Below are 20,695 nucleotides of genomic sequence, written 5' to 3' on the forward strand. Positions count from 1 at the left end.
TCAGTTGTGGGCTCGGTCTCCAGTAGGGTGCCTGCATGAGGCAGCCGCTCGATGTTTCTCTCTCACATCGATGTTTCTATCTCTCTCTTCCTTTCTCTCTTTCTAAAAAATCAATAAAAACATCTTAAAAAAAAACAGAAGCTGTGGAGAAGGGTCACATAATGCCAGAAGAATTTGAAAAGGTATCAATAAAGACAGACCAAGAGGCAGCTCTATTTATACATCATGTCTCTATTTATCATCAACCCAAAAAGGAACTCTGCTCCTTTAAGTCTTGACCAAAACATTTATTTCTATGACATTCAGAGAAAAATATTGGTCCTGATCATACCATGTAGGTACTTCAGGGCAATGGACACTCTTCTCTGGGCCTTAGTTTCCTCATTGATAAAATAAATTACCTCTAAAGGTTTGGCTTTTATGATTCAATCACTTACTTTCAGAAAAAGGACAATAGACCACTGTATCTAAGATACAAAAAAACCCCAAAAACTACCTTTTAAATTTGCATATGCTATTTTAAAATAAGACAATTCAAGAGACTGAGAAATATTAATAAAGAACACTTAAGGATGAATACAACCAAATGAGAAGTACTGATACGTGGAAGATTAATTTGGAAGTAGCAAAGTAGAAAGAAGGGGTCATTTGAAAGGGAAATCCTTAAAAAGTATCACTTATGGAGTTGGTCCTAGTGGCAAGTTTTCAGTCATAATGATCAATCTGCACATTTGCTGCATATAGAACAAACTCAACACAGAACACCCCTAAATTCTGCTCTCTTGGCAAAGGAGTATGCCATATGAATTCACCATATTTGTGGGTCTTAAGAAAACAGAGACAAATTCTTGAAAAAATTCCATTTTCTATTTAGGGTAATGGGACAATTCAAAAGCAGTCACTCTGTTCATGGATATTACATGAACATATAAAAGGAGTTATTATTATTATTTTACCAAAGATACAGAAAGACATTAGAAAAGGCAGACATAGTAGACTGAAAGGAAATGAAGAGGCTACAATAATTAAAATAAACTCATAACAATAAAAAGCTGCCAAAAAAAAAAAAGTGTGTGGAGGGTACAGAGAATGAATAGATGTGGCTTATTCCTGCTCACTGGCCAAGTCAATTCATGACTTAATCTAGTACCTGCCAGTCATCTTAAGAGACACTGCAACAAATCTTAATATTCTAAAGGAGAAAGGTAGTTCTCAGTCATGAGCAGTTTAAGATCCCCAAAATGAAAATGGCAAAGCCCTACGAACGTAGCATTTTCATTGCAATATTCATTGCTAAGGTAATCATGCGCCAAGTGTGAACTTTCAAAGAGAAAACTCTTGAAAGCAAAGTAGGAAGTGCATTAGTAACAAATCATGCTGCGCATAGTGCAAAATTATAGCAGAGGAGAAGAGAGTGACAGAGTTCATTATGTTTAAGTCATGAAAGAGTAAATAGCATTAAATTGCAATGGCATTTAAAACAAATTTCCTGTAGATTTTCATTTTTTCCTTTATTTAAGTCAAAAGCAGAGTTGCTTGTTTTCTGATTTATGCGATGCTTTTCAAAGGAAGAACACTGATTATCTTGTATGTATGTGTAGTATAAGATCATTGTAAAGAAGAAAATTGTTCTCAAACAGATGGAACAGATTTTACAAGAAGGGGTGAGAACCGGAGGGACCCCTTAGACAGTACCATCAGATTCCTGTAAGGTCCGTGGGCCTCTAAGCTGTTAAGAATTTGGGATAAACTTGGTCCCAAAAGAAATTGACTTCAAAGCAATATATTAAATATTTTAAGTTCTTAATTTTACAAATGAAGAAATGAGTCAGTCACAAAGGCAAATGAATACATCTGAGAGCCTATTTTAAAAAGTAATTTTCTTAATTCATATTTAACTTTTAAAATTACTATTCAGAACCAAAATAAAAATGATTAATAAAAAGGATTTAGACATTACCCTCCAAAAGAAAGACTTCATAGAGAAATAAGATCCAACCACTTCATTTTTTGAGAGTTCCTAAAAACAAACAAATTTTTAGCTAAACTTTGAGGTGTTTTTGAGAATATTAGCCCAACAAAATCAAAACAAATAAAAACCCCAAAATTATATATCCTAAAGAAACTTTGGTTCTTTATAAACTATAAATTTTCTTCCCTTGAGTAAATTAAAGCCTTTGCCTTATTTGTATCTGATATCAATAGTAGTAAAGTGTAGAGAGGATTATTTCTGTAATTTTAAAAAGTCTACTTACCTCTTAATTCTCAATTGTTGATTAATATATCTGAAAGTCTATCATTTTATTTTAGAAAGAACTGTTAAGTATATTTTAAGAATTTGAAATAAGGCAGATAACCCCTGTTCCTTTCAACAAAACAATATTAACACTCCACAGATCTTCCAAGTGTTTTTAAAGAACAGTAGAAATCTTACTTATAAATACACACCTAGTCAAATTTGATTTAATTTTTTACTAAAATTTTCCTAGTTTTATGATATATAAATGACTTAGTTAACTTGAGCTTTCTAAAAATAATTTTAAAAACAAATGAATACAGAGACAGGTGGCTACTGGCTTGTAAACAAAACAATGAATTCATGTTGGGTATTTTATGACTTAATCCCGAGATTTTATAATGTGAAACCAATTCGACTTTAGGAAATAAAAAAAAACATAGTTACTTATTTTTAAAGAAAAAAATGCAACCTATAACTTTAAATTACATGCATCCTTTAAACTTTAATGTTTTGCATGCTGTCTCTGAGTGTCAGTGATGGTAAAATTAAGGGAACTGATGACTGTTACAGCAAATTATCAACCTTTGATATGGTGATGAAGAGGAAGCAGTTTTATAACTTATTTGAGAATTCCATGATCTTCTATTAGCAACTAAGACTGTAATGGTCCAGCCCCTCAAATGATGCCTAATGCACAGTAGATGCTCAATAAATATTTGTTGATTGACTGTTAGTCACTTGGCGTCTCACTTCATTCAGGATATGTATTCCTTCCAAATGTGATACCAAAACTCATATCAGAAAATAATAATGAATTAAAGCACTTAGGGTGTGCAGCAATTTGACTACTTTAAGTTTAAAAGTAGAACTACATCAGAGATCATCTATGCAATTTACTTGTGCTTTTCACATGAAATCTATTTCTTAAAGAAATTAATTACATTTTCCCAAGTTGCTTGCATAGGGTTTGGTCAGGGAGCATGCCTAATGTCAGAGGTGATAGGGGAAAAGTCTTGAGTTTAAGACATTGTTTTACCATCACTACAATTATACTTCATTTACATTTACAGTTATTGTTCTGATCTGTCACACTTAGCACATTGTCACATCAGTTTCTGAAAAAAATCCTTAAAGAATACCCTTATATTTAGACACTGAGACACAAACCTTAGATGAACAACTGCTGTGTTTTCTGATGCTATACTATTATTTAACTCAAAAACCTTATTCTAATTTTTTAGAAAAGATGTTTTCCTTTTGTATTGTCATTTTTTACTTTGATTCCCAGTTCTTTATTAATTAAATACCATGTTTAGCAATATGTGGAAACACTTTCAAGTATCACATTAAAGAAATTAGTGCTTAATTCTCCTTACACAAACAATTTCCTCAGAATCAATAACACAAGCTGTACAAATAACAGTAAGTTTTATCTTAATGTAAAATGTGTTAAGGCAACTTAAATGGATGTGAAAGTCTTGGCTCTAGTCTCAAGATAGTTACAACAAAAAAGACAACCACTTAGCATTTAAAAGTATTGTAAATTCATTTAAACATTAGGTGCTCTAATGCAATGGTTCTCAACCTTCCTAATGCTGTGACCCTTTAATACAGTTCCTCATGTTGTGGTGATCCCCAACCATAAAATTATTTTTGTTGCAACTTCCTAACTATAATTTTGCTACTGTTATGAATTGCCATCGGAAATATGTGTTTTCTGATGGTCTTAGGCGACCCCTGTGAAAGAGTTGTTTGACCCCCAAAAGGGTCGCGACCCACAGGTTGAGAACCACTGCTCTAAGGTGATTAATTGAAAATGCACCAACTCCATAGTTGCCCTTCTTCCTCAGATGAACACAGGAGGTAATGACCTAACTATGCGACTGGTATGCAAAGCGATTGATGAATTTGGTGGGGGAGAGATTTTAATGATCAAAATTTTTAAAATTTTAGGAATTTAGTTAATTGAGGTAAAAATACAGTTCTTTATAATAGAAATGTTCGTGCTATTTGCCCTTTGTTTATTGCTGCTTTTTGAAATCTCAGAAGCCTGAATTATGAGGTTGACTTTATAGCATTTTAAGTAATATAGATTTGGGAGCATAAAGAGTGGCAAAGTAAGGATTTTAAAAAGAATTATATATTTCCCTCAAAAAATGTAAGCATCTCATTTTTTCAAATACATATACATAATAATTTGAAATGAGGCACCAAAAATAAATAAATAAACGCTATTTTTGTCACTCACAGTTGAGAAGGTCAATGACCAAGAATGTTTATATTTTTTGTAGTTTTTTAAAAATTACCTATTTATTATCAAGATAGGAGGTCTTTGTACAAGGACCTGATAATTGTTAAATAATGACATTTTTTATTATGTCTAACTGATTGTGTGAGATACTTAAAAATGTGTTAATTTGTTTCTCTACCATTTCTTAAATTAAAGCACTTAGAGGTTTTCACTGATGTATTTTTAATGTGTCATCCAAGGTGTCAGGTTTAACTATGCCCTGCAGACTTACAGAGTTGAAAGTGTTCTCTAGTTTAAATTAACAATATTCTTGCCAAAAGTCTTATTAAAAATTGCTTTATTCAATGTGTGAATAAAGTGTTTTATAGTTCATTAAAATTATGCTAAGCGATTATAATAAAATCTTTATAAAAAGATATATTACTTAAAAATAAGCCATTAAATAACAGAAGATATGGTAATGAGACATCATCACATAGTCTATATTATATTATTCAAAGGATGAACTCTTCTTAAAACAATTCTCAACTGTTATTGTTGAGAATATGAATTGTAACATGTGTATACATTATCACAGAGGTTATTTCTCATACAATTGAAGTGAGTTATTAAAAGCGCATAAGTTTATTATTATCACATCCACTGTTAAACTCACTCTTCTACATACACACACACACAACACACATATCATGTAGTGTAAAATAATTTCTGCTTACCATTTGATAGAGGCAATTATTTTATTTTTTTCCATTTTTTCTTTTGACCCATAAAATTTATTCACAAAACACACATACACATCTTCTCTTCTGAGCTCATGAAACTTTTTTTGTTGAATGATTTAACCTCAGAGTAAATGATCAGTGATGAGCTTCTTCTAAAGAATAAAATATTACACCAGCTCAAAGTATTACCATTTCTCTGCCAAATGCATTTGCCACGTAAGTAACATTCTTTGAACAGAAAAATTATCCAGTTGCCCAAGTTTAGGAAAACATTGATCTCTTCTTAAAATAACATTTTTCTATAACAGCTGAATGTGGGGGAGAATTAAAAATATACATGATGGAAAGTGTGTTAATGTGTTGATAAAAAACCAGAATGAGTATTTTACAGGATATTACCATCCCAGATGAGGAGATGTTATGGAATTCATAATTATTTACTGGTTAACATACCATTTAAATATAGCACATATTTCATACAGAGGTAAGTTTAGATGTACTTTTTTTTCCTATTCATTATTAGATGGTAACACATTTACTCCAAACTAATACATAAGTCAGTCCTGAAGAGCAATTACAATTTCCTTGCCATCAGGTTGACTATTCATCTGTTATTTTCAATAGTAAGTGTAACCTCATGTTATGTGAGTGTCACAAATAATAAGATTTCCATGGAAAGAATCCATTATGGGCAAGATGATGAAAATGACAAGCAGATATTTAAGTAATGGGGAATTCCATGAGTGCATTCACTTGTACAGGGGAGATATGCAAATACAAAACATAACAATGTCAATTTAGCTTTTCCCTTCTTCAAGGTTATATCACTTCTGAAAAAAATACAAGAAAATGAAAAAAAAAAAAGCTGCATAGTGGAGAGAATATCTGACAACATTATCTGACCATATGTAAGTCTTTGGCACAAATTTTGTGATTCTCAGATTTATATTCACCATTGGTGCTCAAAGATAGGGGGCATATTCACAGCCCTGATATAAAACAGCAAAAGAGCTTATTTTGTAAATCAAGATTCCAAAGAAGAAAATGACCTATCTGTGTAAAAAAGTCACCTTTGGCCCTGGCCAGTTTGGCTCAGCGGTTGAGTGTCAGCCTGTGGGCCAGAGAGTCCCGGGTTCAGTTCCTGCTAGGGGCACATACCACAAGGAAAAAAAAAATCACCTTTGACTTTGAGCATATATATATATATATATATATAAAGTAATTTATTATATTTATTACATTGTGTTTAAATGTAATGCAAGTAAATTATATCTTCTTTTCAAAAATATAAGAGAAAAAAGCCTTATTCCGAAGATTGATATCATTAGAAAAGAATGCATTTCCACACAACAGTAACATAATAAACAGCAATGTAAAACTATACAGTATAGTTACTTATCTCTTAGTTTCTCAGGAAGCACAATTTACAGTAATGCTCCCTCATCTGCAGTGGATAAATTCTGAGACCCCTGGGTATGCTGGAAACCACAGACAGTATCAAACCCTACACACACACACACACACACACACACACACACACACACACACACACTATGTCTTTTTCCCTCTACATATAGGCCTACGATAAAGATTAATTTGTAAATTAGGCAAGTAAAAGATGAACAATAATAACTAATAAAAATAGAGCAATTATAACAACATACTGTAACAAAAGTTATGTGAACGTGGTCTCTCTCTCTCTCTCTCTCTCTCTCTTTCTGATCTCTGATTTGATAAACAAGGTGGCTACTGACTGACCTACGGGAGGGGAGGTATGCAGCATGGATACCCTGCACAAAGGGATGATTCATGTCCCAGGCTAGATGGAGTGGGGCGATTCAAGATTTTATCATACTACTAAAAAGGGCACACAATTTAAAACTTATTAATTGTTTATTTCTGGAATTTTCCATTTAATGTTTTTCAACTTGATTGACCTCTGGTAAGTGAAACCAGGGGAAGCAAAACTGTGGATAAGAAAGAACTACTGCACTTGAACATCATCCTTTGTCCTTCATTCTCTGGGGGAAAGAATTGTGGGAGCAGCTTCAGTGTGAGTGCAGGGTGGCAGATTGGTGGCATTAAAATTTCAAACATTCCTTGGATTTTGATTTTAACTCTCATATGAACAAATATGGCAAATGTTTTCGGGGACAGTGACGATTTGAATGATTTATCAAGTGTTCAGTATGTTCTCATAGGAAAACAAACAAATGAGTGAACTCATTTTCTTTTATTCAGAATTCTATATCCCCATTAAATTTCATAAAGTTGGAAATCCCTTTGGTTAAAAAACTCCAAAGCCATATTCCCATATACACTAAAGATAACCTGCCCGGTACCCCAGTGAGTGCAGTTAGGCACAAGGAATGTGTATCTTCAGTGGCAAGCTGGAAGAATGTACCAGTTTAAATGTATAAGTGAATTATTAATAATAAATAAAACTCAAAGAATTTTAGATATAAAAATAATGAAGATTAGACATTTATTATTAAATTGTAATTCATTTTGTAGACCAAAGGAAAAGAAGTTAATTTATGTTTAATGTATCATTAGAATGAAATTTAAATATAAATTAAATGAATTATTTAAAGAATACTTATATTTATTTATTTTTTATACCACAATAAAATTTATCATTCCCACTAATTAATACTAAGTACTACATAATATCCTGCTGTAGCATTATATCTAAGTATATCTGGAAGAGAGAACATTGCTATATATTAATGGATTACAACTTTTTACAAAGATATATCATAATATAGACATTAAATGAGGAAAACCAACTTGCATAAATTTTTAAAAATATACTTTCAATATAACACTAATTTTGAAGTATAATTACAAAGGAAAAGTTGTCATATGAACAGTGCAAACATTTCTTTAAGACTTCTTAAAACTTTATTTCCGTCACTAAAAAAACACAGTGAACACTAAATCAGAAATATTCAGCAACTTTTCTTAAAATGTTTTGCATTTTTTTACCCGTGTGAGCCAAATTATGTTTTGGTCATTAACTCTACAAAAATTGGAAAGAAAATGTATATTAGAAATACTTACTAAAGCAAATGAAGACATTACCATAAATGCAACAACATATTGATATGTTTTCTTCATCCACAATAATAAAAATGACAAAGTTAAAGAAAAATTTAATAGCATGATTCAATCAAAATGGAAGAAAAGAGATTGTCATGTTCCAGGGTCTAAAAAAATTAGTCACTAGTATAAAGGAATACTGACTTCTTAAATAAAAATTTGAGCAAACAAGATTTTTACAAATAAAAGCCCTTTGATTTATTTTAAGGAGTATTCACATAAAAGTCAATTTCATCTTGATACCTATTTGTGTCCAAGAGTGTTACCACCACTGAACAAATTCAAAGCTTAGTTTATACCTTACATATTTTACAAGTTATAAGAGCCAGGGCTTAGTAAATTATAGGGACCATAAACACCTCTCACTTGCAAAAGCATTTATTTTTTGAAGTGAGAAGAGGCAATGATGAAAAACTGTTCTCATTATACACTCCAAAGATGAGGTAATTCAGGGATTTTCGAGTTTAGAAAACCTTATGCTGAATTTTCAGTGAACAGAAACAGTAAGTTACATGGATTTTCCTTCTCTCTGAAGTTGTTCCTACTCTCGCCTCCTCGTTTTATTCCTGATCTAGAGCAGACATTTTCTAGACCCTGTGGTACAGATGACAGAAACCAGATGCTGAGAATGAGGCTGAGAAGTGACCAGAGAGTAGCAAGAGGATGATTTGGGTGCGATTGATCAGTGTGATTTCTATTGACTTAGAAAGCAACACATGGTTTGCTGAAAGTGTATGGGAAAAAAACAAATAACTGAAGAGTGAAGTCCTGTGGTATAATATGAAGAGGTATGAGAGAGATTTGGGAAAGAGGCTGATTGATAGCTAGCTCTCAACAAGAAAAGCTGAAAGATCACATGCTAAGTATTACCTTACTTGATCTTTTCCAACTCTTCCTCATTAGCATTGTCTGCAAATGAAATAAAGCATTTTTGTTATCTTATCACTCAAATACAGAATAGGGCAGCCAATTGGTTTCTAGAGGAAGCTTAGCATTTAAACGGCAGTTTGCAGCAACAACTAAGACAAAAAACGGTTTATCACATACCCACAGCTAGAAGAAGCACCTTTCACATTCAAGCAGTTTTTCTGGTGAGAGTTCATTTGTTTTATTATTATTATTTGTACCAAAAAAAAAAATGAGACCGTACATTTTAAATAGAATGGACAAATTTAAATATCTTAATTGTTGATTGGAAAAAATATACATCGAGTCTCATGATTGGCTATTTTTCCTTTTAGGTGGAGGTTGAGGATATACCATGACTTTACCAGGCATATCATACTTTTTCTCTTCAAACACATTCAAAGTCGGTTGCTTTGATGGCATCTTGGAATTGTCTCTGCTTCCAGTTAATCTTGAATTATATCAGGATCTGTAAATGCTTTCAATGGAGAAAAATGCTGCATATTATGATGGCTATTAGATCTTCCAACTAAATGTCAGAACGTATACTTTAAACTACTTTTGTGTGTGTGTCTTAGTAAGAAGTACTTATTGCTCCTTGTTTTCATAAAGGTTATGGAGAATTGTGGTGAGTGCCCAAGATCATTGATCTTTTGAATAAAGTTATAAATATCCAAAGATTTTTTTATTTCCTCTCTAGTTTTAATAGTTTCTCAATGAACACTGAGGTATTAACTTTCTGATTAACCTCTTTACCCTCTCTTAGCTTTATTATTATCTTTAAGGCACATGAAGTGGAGAATAGGAAATATTTGGAGTAAAGGATATAGCTTATAGAAATGTTTGCCATATTTGTGTATAAAGGAGGTGTACTGGTACCTTTAAGAACCATAGCTCCTTCAGCAGGGTTCACTATAAAGCAAGACCATTTCAGAAACCATTCATAAAATACAAAAATACAAGAAAGAAAATATTTTAATACAAGATTTAGTCATATTGAAGGCAACATTCAGCCTAAACCAAGATAAGGAAATTATGTTGAAGTTCTAGAGTAGGAAGCAAGAAAAGCGTAACATTGTCAAAGATAAGGATACATTTCTATTTTCTATAAATAGTGGTTTCATGAGTTATACTTTATATACACTCTTTATCAAATATTGATGAAAATATATGGAAGAGCAATAGATTTCCTAAGGTTATAATTCCCTATTATTTTCCCAAATGGAGCCAGGAAACTGCAAAGCATTGTTATTAAGTACTATTAGAGAAGCATTTTATCTGCTTTCTAAGTACTAATGTCCAATTCATTTTAAAGCAACAAAATCCGCCCACTGGAGCTGCGCATGCAGCGGGCATGTGATAAGTGTTTGTTGTGGATACAGAATAAGTTACTGCAATCAGCCTCAGCATCACCACCACTGTCTCCATCATCACAAAAAGGCAACTGGAAACCAAACAGTTTTGTGATATGACATATCCACAAAAACTGTCCCATTAGGAGTCAGACAATAAATGTTCAACTTCCTCAGAAAGCAAAGTTTCAATAGATAAAGAATGGTAATTCTTAGAGACAATGTTTTGAGTCAAATAAACAGAAAAATTAAGAAAAATAAATCAAAAAGTCAAATCTCTTAAATCATAGTCATTTATCATCATCATCTAGTATCTAAGAATCTTATAAAATTACATTCTGTAAGAAACGTTATACTATAAAAAAGAAGCTAAGAACATGAGGAAGAATTGAATTTCAGAGTAACACTACTCAGTAGTGTACAGATTCACTACTGCTGGTCAAAGCCACATCTCCTGACTCAGAACCACTGAATACAATTAGCTTTCAAAATGTAAAAGAATATAGGGTTGGTATTTTTCCTGCCTCTCAGAATCTGCTTCACAAACAGGCTGCATGGTATTGCTTTTCAGACTGAGACACTGATACAAACAATAAGTCAGTAATAATTTCCCTAAGTATCAATATGAAAGATCTGGCAGTTATAGAAACCAATACATTATTTTCTTGATTCAGTATCTAGAGTTATTTTATTAGACCCAGTGTCTCTCAAAGTTGCCCTAAATCTTGTAACAAAATTTCTGCTTCTTGGGCAAAACAATTGGCTTTGAGTATCTCACTCCCAAGTTTCTTTTTCTTGTTAGATGTTTGGGTTAAGGTATAGTCAATAAAACTGAAAACAGTAGAAAAGTTTTTTAAAAGGCATACTATTATGTTACCTTTGCTGCCTATGAGACATGTTAGAAAAGAAAGAATCTTTGGGGAATGTTAAAGACAGGAGATGAAGCAAATGATAGAAAAAGAAGATTTTTACTTTTTGCTCTATGATCTTCAACAGAGAAACATATGAATTTGTTTTTGAAAGTGTCATTATCTAATATTATAGTATAAGCAAAATTCTTCATTAGCAACTCAACTTTCTTTGAAGCCAATAAAAGAAATAAGTAGTATAAAAAGATGGCCTATAAAACTGATTATTTTTTAAAAGATTCCACAATCTTGATCTACTTTTTGCTTTTATTTTTTGTTGTAGTGACTTTTTAGGCAATTACATGGCTCTATAGGTATAAAAGAAAATTACGGTGGATAGATATTATAGTACATACATATAGTAAAATATATCACATTTTCATAGGTGGATATTTTTTTCAAATGTTAGCTATGAAATAATTCAGAAAACTTAAAAAAATAAACCAACATAAAAAAATTATTTATTAAAGGCCAATTAGGGTCTATTCATATGTTTCTTCAAATTTTCTATTTTTAGCTTTAGTCAAGCAATTTGTAGGTCAAGGTTATCTAAGAGAGTGTGTAACACAAATTAACTCACTTTTACTTCACAAATTCTCCAATGAAGAAAGTTGTGGATTGAACTCTGCTAGAAAAAGAGCCAGAAAGAACTCAAACATACCATCAGACCAAAATACCATACACAGGACACACATGTATGCATTACACACCTTTGAGTGATCAAATAGGATGTGCATTCAAACAGAAATGACATTGTATCATGCAACTCATCAGCATGCCCCCATGAAGATTTTGGTTTCTCGTACACACAATGCTGTAAACTTTAAAAATGTATTCAAATATATTCGCATCTGGGATTTTTAAAAAGGACTCAATGGAAAAAATTTTAATATAAGCAACTATGAAATACTTTGGCTGTTACTTATACTCTAGTTTTTAAATTGCTGTGATTAGACATTGCATGTCTTAGAGGCCTTAGGAGATTCAGTAGGCTGATAGGTTTTACAACCCATTCTTCAGTTTTACTGATTTCCAGAAATGGCAGTCCACACAAGGAAAAATAACCCCAACTGCATTACTCATGGCATTTATTGTCACTATTAACAGTGTAAAAAAAAATCAGAAGATAACTGATTTAGAAATCTTAGTAGTTTTTGGTGCTAAATACTATTTCCAGTACTGTTTCTTTCTACTTTTGATACTATTTTCTTAACATTACTCTTCTATTTCCTATTTGATTGTTAGAATTTGTTTGTTAATAGCTCTTGACACTCATATTCCATTCTCCATTTTAATACACATAAAATATTTAACAAAGTTTTATAAACACAGCTATAAGAATAAGCACATGGTTCTTAAGTGAAAGTCTTAAGTCCCAAAAGCTTAAATAATTTCTGAGCTAATAAAGAGAAGAGAACTCTTATAATTTTGCTGTGTGAGAGGCAATGAAAAATCATCTTTTATTTCTCCCCTATATATTATTCTAGATATTAAATGAAATTGTGATCCTTTAGTACCTGGTTTCTGGTCTGTTGCATTTTGAGGTTTCTCTAAATAAAATTTTTTCCTTGCTAATGGGTGAAAGTTCAGCTTGTTATGTTTACTGCAGCAATATGTTCTATATTTCAGGTATATAAAAATTTAATTTTAAGATACATTGGATCTCTGATTGTTTTTAACTGAGAAACTTCAAATGTATTTCAGAGGAATATATTTAGCTAACACAAAACATGTCACAAAATGAAAAAAATACAATGACCTGCTTCTAATTCATTGTCATCATTAGAAATATTGAGACAAGCAGTACAGAAAGACTCTAAGCCCATTATCATTAACACACTAATGTTAAGAGCTCAAAAGGAAAAACAAATTATTATTTAATATTGTTTGTGACAAACTCAGGGCTTTGAATATTGAAGAAAAAAAGACTTAAAATATCTTTCCCAACACCTTTGAAGAGTCCCTTCAAATCCTCATAGATATTCATCTACAACCCATTGAACAACCATTAGGGATAGAAAGTTGAGCTAGGTTTTGAGAGAAGTCACCATAAAAAAGGCAATCAGATGCAATAATTTACATATACATTTTTTACAAGGGGTGACAGAATTTAGGATGGAGGTGAGGGGAAGCATAGTACAAGTACATGCTACGTAGTATAAGTGACATTGAAGAAAGCTTGAACGTAAGAGAAGGTGAATTTTGCAGGAGTTTGCATGGCTGTGACAGAGCTTACAAGTGAGGAAATATATATTGATCATTGGAGAACCTTAAAGTCCCTCATCAGGAGTTTCTGTTTATTCAAAGAAGTAACCACAGGTCACCGAACACTTAGAAGAAAAATAAAGAGGAAGGTATAGAACCCCAAAACAATACTTAGTAGATAATCAATAAGTATTTGTTTATTTCTCATAACTAGTGTTAACAGATTAAAATTTTTTAAAAGTATGTTTTCATTGTTTTTTTTTTTTTTTAGGAGAAAGGAAAGGAAAGAGAGATAAAAAACATCAATGTGAGAGAGATACATCGATTGGCTGCCTTCTGCATGCCTCCTATTGGGGAATCAAACCTGCAACCGGGCATGTGCCCTGACTGGGAATTGAACTGGGACCTCTCAGTCCACGGAACAATGCTCAATCCACTGAGTCACACCAGCTGGTTGTAACAGATTTAGAAATATTGATAAAATAGCTAAAGAACTGCTACATGGATCAAATCAAAGGGGAAAAGAGAAAATTTATACATATTTGTTAGAAATGTTTATAATATAAAGCATATGCTTAGAAACCCAGATCCAAATCTAGGACATCAGATTAGCCAGGATGTTGAGGAACTCAGTGGAATTTCCTATGAGGAATATTTTATCCTTTCTTCTCACCTCTTGAACCACTGCACTTCTCTATAACCAAACGGATGTTTCAGGCTATTAATCACATGATCACACCCACAAGGAAGAGCCAGTATAGCCACCCCAGTCACCTTTCTCTCTGCTCCTCAGGTGTGGCTGAGGTCAGGGTGGTTCGCCAGCCAGAGGTAAGCCTGGCCCAGGCTGTGACTGTCATGCCTTCTCTGAGGCACTGAGTCCTGGCTGAGCCATTTGCATCTTGGATAAAGGAGAACACAAGTGAGGTTCCACATTAATATGGGATGCAAAACGACACTGTTTTTCAGTTGTCGCAGAGTAAGTCCAGTGCTATTTAGGACTTTGAAGGGAAAAGATGCAAAGTAAGTCAGTGAATGAAAAATACCTGGCAGTAAAAGATTTCTTCCAAAAAGCTGGGGCAATCAAAGGGTTTCAAGTAAAGAAAATGCATGAGGATTTTAAAAAGAACTGTTTGTGTTATGATGATGATGACACAAACAGTTGTGGTGATGATGAAGGGAAAGGAAAGGAAGAAAAGAAGATGAGTAGTGCCAGATTTTTGACGTGTGTGTCATATAACCTGGTTGTTTCTCCCCTATTCATGTTTGATAAATCCCTGCTGATCAACAACCAGGCACTGACATATTTTTAAATTATTTTTTTCTGATTAGAAAGACATTGTGCCTAAATAACAAGTTTGAGCAGCTATAAAGATGGAAAGATTTTTGCAAGAATTGTTGAGGAAGAAACAAAGTTAGAAATTACTTTGCCTGTTATTGAAATAAAGTTCTGTGAATTCAGAACAAGCAGCAGCTCCATCATAAGGTCACCTGATACTTATTTGACTTCTCAAGCCCTCACTTTGATGTTAGAGTACTTAATAAATCTCTCTTTTTTTATTACTTATTTTTGTTACAGATGTTTCTCCTTATTACCCTATTGACACCCTCCTCCCCCTCCGTCCCCACCATGTCCCCAGCTTTGTTGTCCATGTCCGTTGGTTATACATACATGCATATAAATTCTGTGGTTTATCTCCCCCCCACACACCCCCTCTTCTGGGAATTGTCAGTCTGTACCCTACTTCCACGTCTCTGGGACTACCCTGTTCTTCAGACTTGTGTTCATTATATTTCACAAATAAGTGAGATCATGTGATATTTGTCTTTCTCTGCTTGGTTTGTTTTGCTTAGGATAATACTCTTCGGGTTCCTTCATGTCATCTCAAAGGATAAGAGATCTTTCTTTCTTTTTTTATTTTTTAAAATTAATTAATTTTTGTTACAGATGTTTCTCCTTTTCCCCCCACTGATTCCTCCCTCCCCCTCCCTCCCTGCCCTGTCCCCAGCTTTGTTGTCTATGTCCATTGTTCATGCACACATGCATATAAGTTCTGTGGTTTATCTCTCCCCCACCACCCCCTATTCTGGGGATTGTCAGTCTGTAACCTACCTCTACATCTCTGGGACTACCCCATTCCTCAGACTGTTACATTCATTATATTCCACAAATAAGTGAGATCATATGATACATGTCATTCTCTGTTGGGCTTGTTTCGCTTAGGATAATACTTTCCAGGTCCTTCCATGTCATCTCAAAGGATAAGAGATCTTTCTTTCTTACAGCTGCATAGTACTCCATTGTGTATATGTACCACAGCTTTTTTATCCATTCATCTACTGACGGACACTTGGGCTGTTTCAAGATCTTAGCTATTGTAAATAGTGCTGCTATGAACATGGGAGTACATATATTCTTTCTGATTGGTGTTTCAGGCTTCTTAGGGAATAGTCCTAGAAATGGGATCACTGGGTCAAATGGCTATTCAATTTTTAATTTTTTGAGGTAACACCATACTGTTTTTCATAATGGCTGCACCAGTCTGCATTCCCACCAGCAGTGTACTAGGGTCCCCTTCTCTCCACACCCTCACCAGCATTTGTTTGATGATTTGTTGATGGTGGCCATTCTCACAGGTGTGAGGTGATACCTTATTGTTGTTTTAATTTGCATCTCTCTGATGATTAGTGATGTCGAGCATTTCTTCATATGCCTCTTGGCCATTTATATGTCCTATTTGCAGAGGTGTCTATTTAGCTTCTCTGTCCATTTTTAAATAGGATTCTTTGTCTTCCTTTTGTTGAGTTGTATGAGCACTCTATATATTTTGGAAATTAACCCCTTATCTGATGTATCATTGGCAATTATGCTCTCCCATAGAGTGGGTTCCCTTTCCATTTTGGTGGTTGTTTCTTTTGCTGTGCAGAAGCTTTGAGTTTGATGTAGTCCATGTGTTCATTTTTTTCCTTTGTTTCTGTTGCTTTAGGTGATGTATCAGTGAAAATTCTGCTGCATATGATGTCTAAAATTTAGTTGCCTATATTTTCTTCTAAACTTTTTATGAATTTACAAGTCACATTTAAGTCTTTTATCCATTTTGAGTTTATTCTTGTGTATGGTGTAAGTTGATGGTCTAGTTCCATTTTTTGCATGTAGCTGTCCAATTTTCCAAACACCATTTATTAAAGACGCTGTTTTTACTCCATTGTATGCTCTTGCCACCTTTGTTGAATATTAATTGAGCATAATGTTTTGGGTCTATTTCTGGGTTCTCTGTTCTATTCCATTGATCTATGTGCCTGTTCTTGTGCCAGTAACAGGCTGTTTTGATTACTGTAGCTTTGTAGTATAACCTGATGTCCAGTATTGTGATCCTGCCTACTTTGTTCTTCTTTTTCAAGATTGCTGTGGCTATTCGAGGTCTTTTTTGGTCCCATATACACTTTTGAAGTATTTGTTCTAGTTCTGTGGAGTATGTTGTTGGTATTTTGATGAAGAATGCATTGAATCTACAGATTGCTATGGGTAGTATGAACATTTTAATGATGTTAATTCTTCCAATCCATGAACAAAGTATGTGCTTCCACTTTTTTAATATCTTCCTCTATTTCTTTTTTCAATGTCCTGTAGTCTTCTGCAAATAGGTCCCTTACATCTTTGGTTCAGTTCATTCCCAGGTATCTTAATTTTTTTGCTGTGATGGTAAATGAGATTTTTTTTTAGCTTCTCTTTTGGTGAGTTCATCCTGGGTGTATAAGAATGCCGTCAATTTCTTGATGTTAATTTTGTATCCTGCTACTTTGCCAAATTTATTTATTAAGTCTAGTAAATGTTTTAAGGAGTCTTTAGGGTTTTCTATATATAATATCATTTCACTGGCGAATAATGACAGTTTCAATTTCTCCTTTCCAATTTGGATCCCTTTTATTTTTTCTTCCTGTCTGATTGCTGTGGCTAAGACTTCCAGTACTATGTTAAATAAGAGTGGCAGAAGTGGGCATCCTTGTCTTGTTCCTGTTCTTAAGGGAAATGCTTTGAGTTTTTCTTCATTGATGTTGGGTGTATGATGTTGGGTGTATATCTTTCATATATGGTCTTTATTATGTCGAGATATGATCCATCTATTTGCAAATTGCTGAAAGTTTTTATCAGAAATGGGTGCTGGATTTTGTCGAATGCTTTTTCAGCATCTATGGATATGACTACATGATTTTTATCTTTCATTTTATTTATTTGGTGTATCACATTTACTGATTTGCAAATATTGTACCAGCCTTGCATCCATGGGATGAATCCCACTTGGTCATAGTGAATAATTTTTTTGAAGTATTGCTGGATCAGATTTTCTAGTATTTTGTTTAAGATTTTGGCATCTATGTTCATCAAGGATATTGGCCTGTAGTTTTATTTCTCTGTGGTGTCTTTTTCTGGTTTTGGAATTAGAATTGTGCTTGCCTTATAAAACAAGTTTTGAAGTCTTCTTTCTTCTTGAATTTTTTAAACTGGTTTGAGGAGAATGAGTGTTAGTTCTTCTTGGAATGCTCGGTAAAACTCCCCCGTGAAGCTGTCTGGGCCTGGGCTTTTGTTTGCTGGGAGGGTCTTGATTACATCTTCAATTTCTTGTGTTGTTATTGGTTTATTCAAGTTTTCTCTCTTTTCCCGGTCCATTTGTGGGGGACTTTGTGTTTCTAGAAATTTGTCCATTTCACTTAGATTGTCGACTTTGTTGCCATATAATTGTTCATAATATTTGTTAACAATCCTTTGTATTTCTGTGGTGTCAGTTATTATTTCTCCTCTTTCATTTCTGATTTTATGTATTTGGGTTCTCTCTCTTTGTTTCTTGGTGAGTCTAGCAAAGGGTCCATCAATCTTGTTAATCTTTTCAAAGAACCACCTCTTTGTTTCATTGATCCTTTGAATTGTTTTTTGGTCTCCATGTCATTTATTTCTGCTCTGATCTTTACTATTTCCTTCCTTCTACTTGCTCTGGGGTTTTCTTTTTGTTTGCTTTCTAGTTCTTTAAGTTGTGAGGTTAGATAGTCAATTAGAAATTTTTCTTGTTTCTGGAAGTAGGCCTGTAGTGCTATGAACTTCCCTCTCAGAACTGCTTTCTCTGCATACTATAGATTTCGTGTTGTTTTGCGTTCATTTTCATTGGTTTCCAGGAAGTTTTTAATTACTTCCTTTATCTCCTTGGTAACCCACTTGTTGTTTATTTATTTTTTATCCGTACCCCGAAGACATTTTTTTATTTTTTGTTCAGATAGAGCGGAGGAAGAGAGAGAGAGAGAGAAACATCGATGTGAAAGGGACACATCGAGTGGCTGCCATCCGTACGACCCAACCAGGGCCGGTGACAAACTGCAATCCAGGTACATGCCCTTAGCGGGAACCAAACCCGGGTCTCTCTGGACCGCAGGCCGACAATCTAACTGCTGAGCCAAACTGGCCAGGGCCCCATTTGTTGTTTAATCACAAGCTAGTTAGCCTCCATTTGTTTGAATGTTTTTTGTAGGTTTTTGTTGTAATTGATTTCTAGTTTCATGCTATTGTGATCTGAGAAGATGCTTTATATGATTTCAATCTTCTTCAATTTGTAGAGACTTAGTTTGTGTCCTAACATGTGGTCTATTTTTGAGAATGTCCCATGTGCCCTTGAGAAGAATGTGAATTCTACAGTTTTGGGGTGTGATTTTCTGCAGATATATATTAAATCCATTTGATCTAGCACTTCATTCAGAGTCTCTGTTTCCTTGATAATTTTTTATTTAGATAATCTATCCACTGATGTCAGCAGGGTGTTGAAGTCTCCTGCTATGATTGAATTGTGGTTGGTTTCTCCTTTGAAGTCATCCAGAAGATTTTTAATATATGTTGGTGCTCCTATATTGGGTGCATATATGTTTACCAAGGTTATATCTTCCTGTTGGATAGATCCTTTCAATATTATGTATTGACCTTATTTGTCTCTAGTTATGGCCTTCATTTTGAAATCTATTTATTCAGATATGAGTATTGCTACCCCAGCTTTTTTTTGCTTTCTGTTTGCTTGGAAAATTTTTTTCCATCCCTTCACTTTCAACCTATGTGAGTCTTTTGTTGTGAGGTGGGTCTCTTGTAAACAACATATATGTGAGTCATGTTTTCTTATCCAGTCAGCTACTTTGTGTCTTTTTTTTGGAGCATTCAAACCATTCACATTTAAGGTGATACTTGATATGTACTTATTTATTGCCATTTTTATTTAGTGTGGTTCTATTTTTCTTCCTATTTCTCCTGCTAATTACAGCAGTCCTTTTAACATTTCTTCCAGTGCTGTTTTGGTGCTAATATATTCCTTTAGCCTTTTTTTTGGTCTGGGAAGCTCTTTATTTGACCTTCAATTTTGAATGATAGTCTGGTTGGATAGAGTAGTGTTGGATTGAGATTCTTGTTTTTCATGACCTTGATTACTTCATGCCATTCCCTTCTGGCCTGTAGTGTTTCTTTTGAGAAACACTGATAGCCTTATGGGGGTTCCTTTGTAGGTAACCTGTTCCTTATTTCTTGCTGCCTTTAGGATTCTCTCTTTGTCTTTAATTTTTGACATTTTAATTATTGTGTGTCTTGGTGTGGGTCTATTTGGGTTCTTCTTAGTTGGGGCTCTATGTGCTTCTTGAACTTGAATGCCTTATTCCTTCACCAAGTTAGAAAAGTTTTCTGTCACTATTTCTTCATATATATTTTCTAACCTTGCTCATTTTCTTCTTCTTTGGAGATTCCTATGATGCAAATGTTATTATGCTTCTAGTTGTCCCACAGTTCTCTTAAGCTGATTCCTGTTTTTTAACTGTATTTTCCTTTTTGTTTTCTGATTGACTGATTTTTTCCTACCCTGTCTTCCAATTCACTGATCCTGTCCTCAGCTTCCTCTAATCTGCTGGTAAGTTCTTCCAATGTGTTTTTTATTTTTGCTATGTCATTCTTTACTTCCACTTGGTTGGTTTTCAATATTTCTATACTTTTAATC

The 20,695-nt window shown here is 33.6% G+C and overlaps 1 protein-coding gene across 7 annotated transcripts in view; it reads right to left on the bottom strand.

Annotated features, from left to right (window-relative positions):
• MCTP1 (multiple C2 and transmembrane domain containing 1) overlaps positions 1-20,695 on the bottom strand; it is a 490,459-nt gene that overhangs the window by 209,401 nt on the left and 260,363 nt on the right. For 4 of the 7 annotated variants that reach the window (XM_036278918.1, XM_036278919.1, XM_036278921.1 and 1 more), the window contains 2 exons: positions 9,185-9,223; positions 1,961-2,020 (listed from right to left, as the gene is read on the bottom strand). The exons of 1 other annotated variant lie outside the window; for it this stretch is intronic. In XM_036278918.1, coding sequence (XP_036134811.1) covers positions 1,961-2,020; positions 9,185-9,223 — 99 coding nt within the window. The remainder of the gene's footprint in view (positions 1-1,960; positions 2,021-9,184; positions 9,224-20,695) is intronic. 2 more of the 7 variants (XM_036278920.1, XM_036278923.1) reach the window with 2 other exon arrangements.

This window comes from Molossus molossus, unplaced genomic scaffold (assembly GCF_014108415.1).
Source record: "Molossus molossus isolate mMolMol1 unplaced genomic scaffold, mMolMol1.p scaffold_m16_p_3, whole genome shotgun sequence".
Taxonomy (NCBI): Eukaryota; Metazoa; Chordata; class Mammalia; order Chiroptera; family Molossidae; genus Molossus; species Molossus molossus.